At 40.5% G+C, this 12,589-nt stretch overlaps 1 protein-coding gene across 2 annotated transcripts in view; it reads right to left on the bottom strand.

Moving 5' to 3' along the window:
- Positions 1-983: 983 nt before the first annotated feature.
- zgc:162331 (uncharacterized protein LOC793007 homolog) overlaps positions 984-12,589 on the bottom strand; it is a 34,777-nt gene continuing 23,171 nt past the window's right edge. For both annotated transcript variants that reach the window (XM_018684314.1, XM_051077552.1), the window contains 4 exons: positions 5,680-5,871; positions 4,962-5,115; positions 4,662-4,847; positions 984-3,037 (listed from right to left, as the gene is read on the bottom strand). In XM_018684314.1, coding sequence (XP_018539830.1) covers positions 2,701-3,037; positions 4,662-4,847; positions 4,962-5,115; positions 5,680-5,871 — 869 coding nt within the window. In that variant the 3' untranslated portion in view covers positions 984-2,700. The remainder of the gene's footprint in view (positions 3,038-4,661; positions 4,848-4,961; positions 5,116-5,679; positions 5,872-12,589) is intronic.

The following is a 12,589-nucleotide window of genomic DNA, read 5'->3' as shown; positions in this document are numbered from 1 at the left end:
TTCCATCGTTCTTTTACATCTTTAACTCCAACAGCCAAGAGCCCCTCCTGGCGTGTCTGTAGAGCAGACAGAAAACAAATGAGCAGGTGTTTAGCGTTGATTTTCCACCCCTATATGCAAAGAGGTATGTTGTATTTATATTCGTACAGTACAGGTGATTTCCATTACATGCAGTCTGTTTACTGCCTGATTTTACTGCCAGTTTTCCCTTGTATCATGCTTGTGGTCAAAGAGCCAAAAGATAGGTAGCCTACTGCTCTTTCTTTCTGTCTTTATCTCTTTTCAAATTTCATCTTTTTAATTATATGTATTCATATTAGAATGTTGTTTTATTGTCAATTTTGTACTTATTTTAAAATAGAAATGAATGTGAAATTGATAAGTAATGAGGAAAGGACTTTTTTCAAATGTATTTTTTAAAATCTTGACTTTTTGATAGAAAATGTGTTTTCCCATGAATGCCAGACCTTTAAATTATCTTCTTAAGAGGAGCCTTCCATACTATCAGACTTTTGTGGCCCAGTCTGAGTCTAGCATTTTTCTCATACAGGTTATTTTCAGTCATTTTATTTTACAAGGACAAAGCTCTTTTTGTGCCTATTTGTGTTTCTGAATGCCTCTGCTGCTGTACAGCAGTAAATACAGTATAATACAATATAGTCAGATCTTCTTGAACCATTCAGACATATCATGTATTCAGGCGTAAATATGGCTTCCATTATCGAAAACTGTGCTCCGTCACTCATGTCCAGTGTGGGCAGACAAACCACTGCATCATTCTCATGTGTCAGTGTCGCTCTGCAGGCAAATGAGGTCATTTCATCCCTCATTTTCAGCTGTCACGACACAATGATGAATTAGGTCCAGCTTCTTACATATTTCCTATCCCTCTTTTCCTCCTCCTTCCTCTTATTTTTCTCCTGTTACCCTCCTTTCTCTCTCTTCTTTTAGAAACAGTGCACAAAACACTGAACCATGAACTGTTGAACTAAACAAAAATCTCTTTATTCAGCTTTAATGGCAGTCTTATTATACAACAAATAGTTTACAATAAAAGACATATCTAAGACTATCCAGTCCGATCTGTTTAAATTCCCCTCCCCCCCTTCAAAAAAATGTAAAGTGCAGGTTTATTAGTGTTCCTACTCACATCCTTCTATTAAAAATAAAAAGCCCCAAAACTAGAGCGTAAACTGACTAAAGAAACAGTAAAGGGGCCTTGCACAGAGTTTTAAATGCTTGTACATAGGATAACAAAGGTTTAGGGTTCAGTTAAGCAGAATATCCACATCTGAAAAGCTGAAGCTGAAGTTTAGAGATTCCAGGTGAGTTTACAGGTGGACATGGTTCCTCAGTCTCTCAGTCTCCCAGCTCAAACTTTCCATATCAGTGCATTTCCAGTGCATCAAAGACACAGCAGTCCTCTAACAACGCCTGATGAGTCTACATTTCCAAATATTTCTTTCATTGTCACATTCAGAACTTTAGTTATGTCACACAAGTAGATCTTTTCCATGATTTTCTGTGATTAAGAACTCATCTGACATTGTCTGAACCTATCCCAAAAACCAGACTCTAATTAACTCTGTATGTGATAATTGTTTTCAATTATTATTCCATCCAGGGCTGACTTCACGTCAGCATTTGAGTCGTTTATATTCCTTATGTTCCTAAACCCATTTGAGGCTCTGAATTACTATGCCAGAATATTACACCAGTCTAACTGCTGACTGTAAAACAACTTTTTGTAATAAATAATGATGTGACAGAATGAGTTGTGGCAGTAGACAGAGAAGATTAAACAGACAGACAGAAAAAAATGTTACATTTAGTTAACAGTTTTGGTGAGAAAGAAGGGATCAATTTAAAGCAATCACTGTATTATTAAATCCATACAAACAGCACAAAATTGGTTCCATTCAGTGGCTGCAGCAACAGCAGCATTTTAATCACAGTGTACTCACTACCCATAAAGCCCTCTTGTCAATCTAGGACATATTAGCAGAGCTGAAAGTGACCCGAAACCTTTTTATTACATCACACATGGCTCTGGAGTGAGATTTCAGAAGGTAGGTCTTCATTTTCAGAGCAAAATATATCTTCATCTGTATTTTTATTTAGGTTTAGATTAGATTAACAGGACATCAGGAAGGGTGATAGGGATCCAATCACATAATAAATATAAACTATTTTTAAAAAAATCAACATTTCTGAGAGCTGCCAAAACAGTAGCAGCCATTGTTGAAGTCCTTCTTTGCAGGTCTTGAGGGTCAAAGGTTGAACTGAATTAGTACACTCCCCATGTCCCTTTGTCAACAGGCTACATGAAGCTTTCTTGTAATTTCTGGCAGCTAAAAGAAAGCAGGACTTTCTCTTGCAGAATGTGCAGCAGTTGCAGTTCAGTAAGAATTAAGGAAAGAAAATCTTAAGTGTTCAGTTCCTTGTGGTTGGGTCCAAACTGCAGGAAAAGCTCAGCAAGCATGCAGTAAAAGGGGGAGCTTCTACACTGGCTGAATGTCCATTTCTACACTTTTTCTTCATTCTGAAGCATTGTATTTTCAGCCTTCTGTGGGAAGAAAACAGGGATTATGACTTCATGCGTCTCTGTAACTGCCTGCCACACTTTCTCTCGCATGTTCCTTCAGTGTCAGCCACTGGAATGGCACAGTGCCTTCTAAATATGGAAAGTGAAGGACGTAGCTACTGCCATGGCCGCTGTGGTATCGGGTTGGGGTTGGGGTAGATGGGCGCCGGTGTCGGGTGGGGGTAGACGGGCACAGCAGTGTTGGGGTTTGGTGGGTACGTCGGGGTCGGGTACTGCGCCATGATGTGAGGCTGGCTGTTGGTGGTGGTGTGGGCGGGTGAGGAGGCAGCAGAGGAGGAGGAGGGGAGGTGGAGGTAGAGTGGAGCGGACGGAGCAGAAGGGGCAGAGGGCGCTGTCGGAGTCGGGACCCTCTGCAGGACGACGTGCGGGTATAGCTGGGACTCCGAGCGGTAGAGTCCGGGCAGGGAGGCCTTCAGCAAACTCTCCTGACTCCTGTGTGATAGAGGGACAAGAGGGAAACACGACGTTCAGGCATCAACTGAATTACTGATGTTAACTTTAAATTACTGGCAGCAGATAATTTGGGTTAGGAGTTGGGTTAACTTTGGCCATATAAATACCCTTGTCTGTATCTCATCTTTCTAAGCAGCAGCACTAAAGTAGTTTTTAGTGGTTTCAGAGCACTTCAGCCTCCTGGAATCCCCAGCATTAATTTTTCAGAGTGAGTTCTCTCAGTATGTCAGGTTTAAGTATAAGTCTTGTGAAAAGACCAACAATATGTCAGTCCAGCTTTCTACCCCTTTCTGACTTCCATACTTGGCCTAAGCCACGTGCATTTATTCTACCAATGGCATAAATCTTAGTTGTTTTTTTAAAATCACTAAATCCTTTTGCTTGGAAAGCACTTTGTGCTTAAGCTTGAAATGTGCTATATAAATAAATGTATTATTATTATTTAAAAATATGTGTTAAATGAGCACAGACACCTGCTTGGAGAGAGCACTTTAATCTGACAACAGCCAAGCTTCATTGTAGCTAATACAGAAATAAGAATTAAAGATAGCAAAAAGCTTGTACAGAAACAGGGCTGGGGATAAAACAATAACGATAATTATCGTGATATAACTTCTCCTCGGTAGACATATACGATGTTGATAGAGCTCTTTCGCCTGTGTTTTGACAGACAATACGAAAAGCCAATGATAATGAGAATAGCGCCGTGCCGAACCAATCACGTGGCTGGAATAGAGATAGAGGGTTCAGGTTACGTTGAGGCACAGAGCACACGTGTTAATGTTTTGGGTACTGCAGCCGTACACACCTGTACGCCAGGAGTAGGAGCGAGACAAAAGAAAAACTGACTGTTAATGAAAACTCGAGCGACAGCGTTACTAGAGAAGACGACACAACCCCGAATGACAGAGGACTGACAGGTACAGAGAGCGGTCAGGTACTGGAGACAGACAACTGGGTATTTGTTGATTTATAATGTTGCAATAGTGGCAGTATTTTCCCGTGGCGGTCCGCCACTATAAAATGTAAATAGCGGAGACACTGCAGACATAAAGTTGGCGTCTTGGTCATAGCTCAGGTATCTCAGCTGCTTGTACCTCGTCATATCACCAGTAGTTTCCCTTTTAGCTGTGTGGGCTCTCTGTTGGCATGCAGCTCTCAGCAAGCAGGTAGAACTCCCCTGACTGCATCCAGTATCTAACTCCACAGATAGTTTTGTGATGTGGTCTTTTAAGTATCTTCACATCTCACTTAGGAGTAAAAAAGGACCTTTAAATTTGACTGAAATATTGATATGACTTGTATCGTGATATATATTGATAATGACCAATATGAAAAATCATATCGTGAAATTCTTGCTCCTATGCTCTGCATAGGTCCCGTTATATGGTTTTGGATCACAACATTTGCCTCACTGAGCATCTAGAGACCAAAAGCTTCATATCTTGTTGTTTTCATCTGAGATCAAACACTGAGGAGAAACTCCAATGGATCTGAGCAATGTAATAAACAACATTGCTAAATATTGATTAGATACTGGTTGTGATCAAAAATGTATTGAGGAAGAGACTTAAATTGGTAGAACTGAATGCTGATATTTTACCTCTGGTATCCTCTGTTCTCATATCCACTAAGGCCTCCAGTAAGGTAGAGGGGGCTGTCAGGAGCCAGACGGGGGTTCATCCTCTGTGAGAGGTGGAAGATCTTGGGAGGAGGGAAGGCTTCCCACTCACCCTCCTCTCTCTCCAGCCAACACTCACTGCGACGGGCCGAGTGCTTCTCTCTGCGTCTGTGGAGGACAGAACTTTACCAGGGACTACGTCTGAGAACAAAGACTGGATGTAATGGAGGTATTCAACCACAGGGGCTATATCGAAGGTTACTTCCGGCATCTCCCCCCTACCTGCTCCGGCCCTCCTTCTTGGCTCGGTCCCTGCTGGATCGTTCTTGCAGACAGCAGATGAGGAAGGACAGGGACATCGCGAGGATGACGATGCCACTCACCACTGAAGCCAACACAGCCACTCTCAGGCCGCGGTCCTCCGGCCTGGGGATCGCTGTAGGTGGGCAAAAATGACACTGCTACATACTCAGATGATCCATTATTGCAGATTTGATGCATAAACAGTGAATATTGCTTCTTGATTCTTTTATCTGTGGATAACTGAACAAACACAGGTGACATGACATTACATTCTGTTATTTCCACCATCTACAGTGATGTTTCTAGGGCTTCTTGTACTTTCCGCCTTTCCCTAGCTCCTTTTTCTGCTTTTTGAAAGCAGTAAAAGTTCAGTCCTATTTCCTCCCTCCAGTCAGCATGATGTTGATTTCACACGATATTTTTGTATGTTGGGAGGAAAAGCTGTAAATGGTCCCTGAGCATAAAAATGTGCTGTGCAAGTCCACTGGTAATACTTTACATGCAAACTGCAACCAGAGATCACACATAACCAGTGGACCAGTCCAAACATTGCAACAGAATAATTGCACACATTCAATGCAAGAGAAAATAGCAACTTTAAAACAGGCTCATGTGTTTTAAGAAGATGGTTCATTTAGAATATGATACGTGTACGTACGTATTATAACGTTTGATATCCCTGCTTAAACCTGCTTACCTTCACAGACAGGTAGGTAGTTGCTCCACTGCGGTTTCCCATTCCTGACATTGCAGTAGATTTTGTCACTGCCGACCAGCTGGTATCCCTCTCTGCACCAGAAGGCCAACACGCTGCCAACTGACACGCCTGTGCCACTTTCAACGTAGAAGGAGCCCCGTCGTGGCGGCAGGACAGGGATGCAGGACAGACCTGAGGAGAGAGGAGACAAAACCGTAGGTAACTCTACACATTAATAGAGAACTGAAGACATAACCAAGGGGGAATCATGTTTTTATTCATGAGAAATCCTGTGTTTGTTAATAGTTCCTGAAATGCCTATAGGAGAAGTTCAGCAATTTGGGAAATACTTGTATTCACCTCCTTTTCAAGAGTTAGATGTGATGATTAATATCACTCTCATGTCTATATGGTAAATAAAGAGCTAGGGCCAATACCAAATTTGATGCTTTAACTTTATATACACTTATGTATATTTTAGCATTCTTTGGACTGATTGTCCGAGCAACTGTTAATCAGAATTCTCACTATATTATAAGTTAATGTCTTAGATTGGCATATATAAAGCCCTATAGACTAATGTTGTGTGTACTGCATCTTTTCTGTAGCTCTTTCTTTTATAACGTCTCCTTTTAAGGGGATATTTGTAAAGTTTCTCTGCCACCAAACTTGGTCTCTTGCTTGGAGCGGGTGCCAGTGATGGTTGTTTGCCAGAAACCTCAGCCATTGTTGTGTTTGCAATATAAGAGGTTAGAATGTGCCCTCTGAGCAGTGCTACTTCTTCAGAGTAGCCTGGACAGTACAGTGAGTCGTTATTGGAATGATTCTGAAACTGAGACTGAAACTGTGATTCAAACATCTACACTGTCAATCTGTGATAGAGAAGACCTGTCGTTTCTCAGCATGAGAGGTGTATTTCACAAAAAGTCAACCTGTTCATTTAAAACACAGAAACACTAAGAAAACCTAGAGAAAGTTTTATTAGTGCATAGTTTCTTCATTTGCCAGGGAAACGTCTGACGAACCACAAAAACACAAGTGCGTGTGATCAGCTGCAGGTTTTTTAAGTGAACACAACATGGGAATCTAGAACCATAGTTAAGTTTTATCACTGTAGAAACAGCAAAAATGACTTTCCATAGTTAAAATCTGCCTGTTCTTCGGGCTAATTGTGTCAATTTCTTGCAGCTGGGAATTGGACTTTGATCATTTTGGCTTTTTTTTACAAAAGATTTCTCATTGCTGATGATTGGTGGATTATGGCACCTCTTGAAACAAGCCAAAATTCTGAGAGACTGATAACATTTACAGCTGTCAGACTCTATTTGTGGCTGTTCAAAATATCTCATTGTCATCATTACCAACAGCTGTAAATTTAAACTCCATCAACTCTGTCCCGCAACCTCCTTCTAGTACCGCTTCTCCTTTGTCTCCATCTGCATCTTTTTAGATTTTTATCCCACTCTTTTCACCCTTTGTTTTTCCTTTCTTCTCTCTCTTCTCCTCCACTTTCTTGTCAAACACAGACTCAGCATGGGCCTGAGTGTCTGTTCTGAGATTAGCAGTTACACTGGATAGACACAGAGAGAGGGAGAGGCAGAAAGTACTATTTTTATCTTCTTTATGCTACAATACGCAAATACCTCTGAGAGGTCTTGTGATACAGCAGCTATTGTTGGATTGTGCTGCAGGGATTTTTCAGGCTCTCAGTCTTGTGTAAACCTACAGCATCGTTAGCTGCGCAAAACATCCCATATTTTCCAAAAGAACTTGCTCAAATGGAATATGACTGAGGTGTATTTCTGACCGTAGCACAAAATGACCATATGGTATCTGTGTGGGGTTGACAGGGTTATTGATCATTGCTGATGAATAAGCAGTTACTTGGCCAGCTGCTGGGATATCTGGCTTTCATAACTCACTTTACTGACTCATGCTTTGTTAGGAGGTGTTAGTAAATGCAATGTTACACTGTGCTACATAGTGACAGTACCTACTACAAAGCATTGAGCATTAAGCTGCATTGGCCACTTGGGGGTAAATACAATATCTACACATTATAAAGCTGATGTGATGGATGTATTAGCAAACAGTAGCTATTTTCACACCTAGCAGTTATGTAGCAATGTTAGCATTTCCTTGCCACCCAACAAATGTAATTCCCTTCCCTTTGAGCTCTGGTTTAGTCATCACTAACTCCTGAGGGAAATATGTCCCTCTTCAAATCCTTCACTATGTTCACCTGCTGGTTGCTAACTAGCTAGCTGTCTGTGAACTAATTATTGCTGGGTAGGTAGCACAAAATGGATTTTCAGAGCTTTTTTGTGAAACAGCTGCCTGCTTTGACGGGAAATTATGCTGATGACAAAGGTGAGAGTGAGCCACTTAACAGTCAGCAGTAACACTGTGCAACAATGACCTGAAAAATGCTAAAACAGGAGTGGAACTGGAGAACTGGAGGTGTTAATTTTTAGTGGGATTATTACTGGAAGGGACACTTTTCATATTGTACACAAGAATTTATTAAATTTTTAATATAAAAATAATGATTGGTGCAGCTTTAAAATGGCCATGTCAAAATAACTCTTGCTTTAAAAAGAAATGAACAGATAGAGAAAATTACAGCACAGTGTCAAGATTGCTAATATGATGACTTAATGTGTAATGGCTGGAAGGGCATGTGATGCTGTGGTTTGCATTGCTGTGTCATTATTAGTGTAATCTGTGCGTATGTGTCTGTGTGTGTCTGTGTGCTTGTGAGAGAGTGAGTGAGAGAGAGACATGTCATGCTAGTATAAAACCCTGTGAACATGCAAGCTGCTCTCTGCTGATTAGGAGCGACAGATGGGAGGATTTCTGCTGCCGTAGAGACAGAGAGGGAGAGGGTCCCGTGATCCTGTGTGAAGATGACAGCATCCCCTCCCTCACACACACACACATATACACATTGAGGCACACACAGCAGACACGTGCGTAGTGGGTACAGTGCAGGCAAACAAGGACAAGCAAACTCTGGTTATCAAAGGGGAAACTAAAAGCCATTCTGCTTCCCATAGGAGACCTTATACTGATGCTATCGCTCTGTGATCGCTACCTTAGCCAAAAGCTGAAGGAAGAACTACAACATCTGGAGATACAGTTGTTCCAGTGGCCGATAGCTGCAAATTCCAAATGAAAACTTCACTTTCAAAACACATCATCGTCATTTTTTGGTCAAATTATGCCCTTGATTGACTTCTCTTTAAGAATAGTATAATCGCTTCACGTACATCACCTACTCGTACCACCTCCGCTCCAACCTTTCATCCAGGTTTAGCGCTGATCACTACTCATAGGCCTGAATGTTCTTTTTCTCAATTCAATATCTATTTTTTAAGTTAGGGAAAATAAAATGGCTAGATTTATAAAACTGATTGATGCTAAAATTGTTCATAATCTGTGCAGGGGCCCAGCATGCCCAAGCCATAAAGAAGTGCCAGGGCATTGACATTAACTGTTTAAATAATTCATTACACCTTCTTTCAGTCAGGCTCCAGTGATAATAATAAAAGACATAATGTTTCCCTCAAAACTATGCAAGAGAAAGGCTGACAGTTAACTGTGAGTTTCAGTGAATTTTGGACACCAGAGTATAATAAGTTTATCTTATTTGCCAGTGGCAAAAAAAATATAATCCTGTTATTGTGTAAGAAATGCAAATCTCTTGAAGAAATAATACTAAAGGGATCACATTTGCATTTGAATGAAAGAGATACAATATTGTTTAATTAAAATCAGGTGGTTTTAATTATCATCTGAGATTCATCTGGTGAGTTGATCAGACCTCATGTCAGCACCAGCGCCTGTCATATAATGATCTATGATAAAGACGTGGCACAAAACAACACAGTTATCATTTTATCTCCCTTAATTATTAGTTGGTACAGTAAATTAACTTTCAATGTCACTTTGATTCTGCCTTGATTTGACTTATTTAGTTTGTTTTCACTAACAGTTAGTAAACAATAATCCAATATGAGAACATTTTAGATTTAATTGGTTAGCAAATGGTTACAGGCTGTTACTTGCTGACCAACAATATCATGTTGCAATTTATTTTTTAGAGTTGTTATGACTAACATGCCGGCAAGTGGCTGACTATTTACACATCCAGCAGCCACAGCAACATAAGTCAATTTCACTTGTATTTGAGTCATATTTCTGTCCAAACTCTCCACTGACTCCTCATTATAATATCTTTCTTCTTAGCGGCTAAATGCTCCATTGTGTTTACCAGCTAGATGCTATCAGAGAGTGAACAGTAAAGTTGCACATTGTGGGACCAAAACAGAATGAAAGCTAAATAATGCTAAAATGCTCAGTAGAGCTGAGGGGAATTACAGAGTTTAGTGATAATTCTATGTGATTTTGTTACTACCATCCACACAAATGATTTTGTGTTTATATTACAGTATGTTGTTAAACCAATTCTTAGGACTTAAAAGTAGAATGCACCCAAGCTTCCTCTTTCTCTCTCTCTCTCTCTCTCTCTCTCTCTCTCTCTCTCTCTCTCTCTCTCTCTCTCTCTCTCTCACACACACACACACACACAGACATACACACACACACTATAGCCTGCCAAAGAAAAAGCCCTTACCTCTATAAAGGCAGATAAAATATTGAGCATATTACGTGACAGTGTGTGTTTTAAGACTCTAGCTGCGGTGGGTTTTTTTTTTTTCTTTTTGCTGGCTGTTGCCACGCCACAGCAGGAAGCTCATCACAAAGCCCAAGACGCTGAAGTAACACCCACTGCCCTGCGAGTTAACATGCAGTAGTAAACAGAGAAAAAGAACAATGACACCAGTGTGGAGCGAACAAACAAAACACCCTCAGTGGAACCCAGCATCAATAGAATTAATGCTGAAAAGATTAAAGTGTGTGCGTGTGTGTGTGTGTATGTATGTATACATTCAAATGATAATAACAGGAGACTTACATTGGCTCGTTAACACAGAATTCTTGCATATACGTGACTGATTTACACTGGTGTTATGGTGTCCAGGTAGTGTGTGTTTCATTCAGAGAAAGCCGCTGTGTGTGTGTGTGTGTGTGTGTGTGTGTGCTTGTATGTCTGTGTGTGGCTGTATATTGACTTTGGACTTTATTTGCTCACTCCTGTTGATTCAGCCTCATTCAGAAAGCTTCTCTGTCATTGTGGAAACTGGGGGTTGCCAATCAGAGAGCTCAGCTGCCAACAGGGTGCTAATACACCTCTGGACAATCCAACCTGGCAACCCGACACTGTCAACCAAACATCCCCTCTGCTGTATTCTTCTTTAAAACCTTCCCCACTCATCTCTGCCAGGGAAGCACTTGGAATAGTTTGTGATTAAATAAAGATTAGGTTCTCTGCATTAAAGATTCAAACACACACACACACACACACACACACATACACACATACACACAGAAGGAGTGAACAGAACAGTCGCTGGATGTGCCCATGCTCTGCACACATATGAAGAATGTGTGGAGTTACACACAGATGTTGTGTGACATTAATGATGCTCTCATAAAATATAAATCAAATCATTCTAAATTGGTGTGTACAGCAGAGGCCGTGACAACCTGGCTTTTAGTTCCTAATATGGGTCAAGCTCCAAAAACACTAGATGTAAACATGTCCCATAATGCAACTCAGTATCATCTTTTCGTTAGACTACTCAACACTCATATTTTTCTGAGTCCACGCTCACTGTGTGGAAAATTTACGGTACCCGTAATGAGTAAAATAATCTTGATATAAACATCATTTTAACGCGCTTAGTGTTTTTAGCAGAGCAACATCGGCATTAGTTTTGAGTAAAACAGGGCTGATGAGAGCCCTGAGAGTCAACCAAAACAGTAAAGTTGTCGATTGTAAAACCACAACAATGAGCTAAAAGATGTTACAGTGCTCCTAGAGTCGAGGGAAACAGTCATGGGGTAGTTTGTCAGTAACTATGAGTGACACCTTTTACATCATACATATGTTGTTCATGTTAGGGCTGCAGGCTCCTGGTTGGTTGGTTCTCATTGGTTAGACAGTCGTACGAAGAAAAGTAAAGCTACTACATCAAAAGCCTTCCAGGATTAAACCATTATTTTCAGCAGCGGGAAGGAAAGACTACCTTCTCACAACCTTGAACTCTTCATGCTAAGTCTAACTTATTTGATGTTTACTCAGCGTTGGCTCCAAACTTTGCATTTTGTTAAAATGGAAGATAGGAAAGTCGGGTGTAAACAGCAGTTTGCAAATCACAGCACAATAACAAACATGGCGTTTCATCTAAAAACAGTAGGTTAATTTGTCTGCATAGGATGCTCTGTCAACTATTGTGCTGGACCCTTGATATGTTTGAACATATCAGATTTGACATATCTTAATGTGGTGAGTCTAATAGTAGTTGTATTTCATGCAGCTAATACTATCTTTTTATGTTGATTTATAATTCATTTAGGTTAAGAAGGCTAACTCAGTTCTGTGGCCAATTTTCTTTTGTTTTTCTTTTTCCCTGTGACCTATTGGTTGAAATATGGGTATGATTTCAGTCAGCCAACATTAGTTTAGTTAACTACAGCTCTAGTTCACATAAAAAATTGAAGTCACCAGTGTGTTTTCTGTATGCTGGCATGGTGCACCTATTCTACTCAACACAAGTGAAACACATCCTTTATTAACATCAACTTTTTATCTTGAGGGATTATCATGAGGAGGAAGTGGATTACCTGGGGCAAATGAGAAAAAAACATAAACAAACCATCCCTCAGCTTGGAGTTAGATGTCAGCTAAACAGATTTAAGGAAAGACTCTCCCTCCTCTGTGCTTTGTCAGTGTTCCCTGGATAAACAATGGTTAAAAATAAACTTCATCTGAGTCAGACTTTAC

Source organism: Lates calcarifer, linkage group LG18, assembly GCF_001640805.2.
Source record: "Lates calcarifer isolate ASB-BC8 linkage group LG18, TLL_Latcal_v3, whole genome shotgun sequence".
Taxonomy (NCBI): Eukaryota; Metazoa; Chordata; class Actinopteri; family Centropomidae; genus Lates; species Lates calcarifer.
This window is presented reverse-complemented; position numbering and strand designations above follow the sequence as displayed.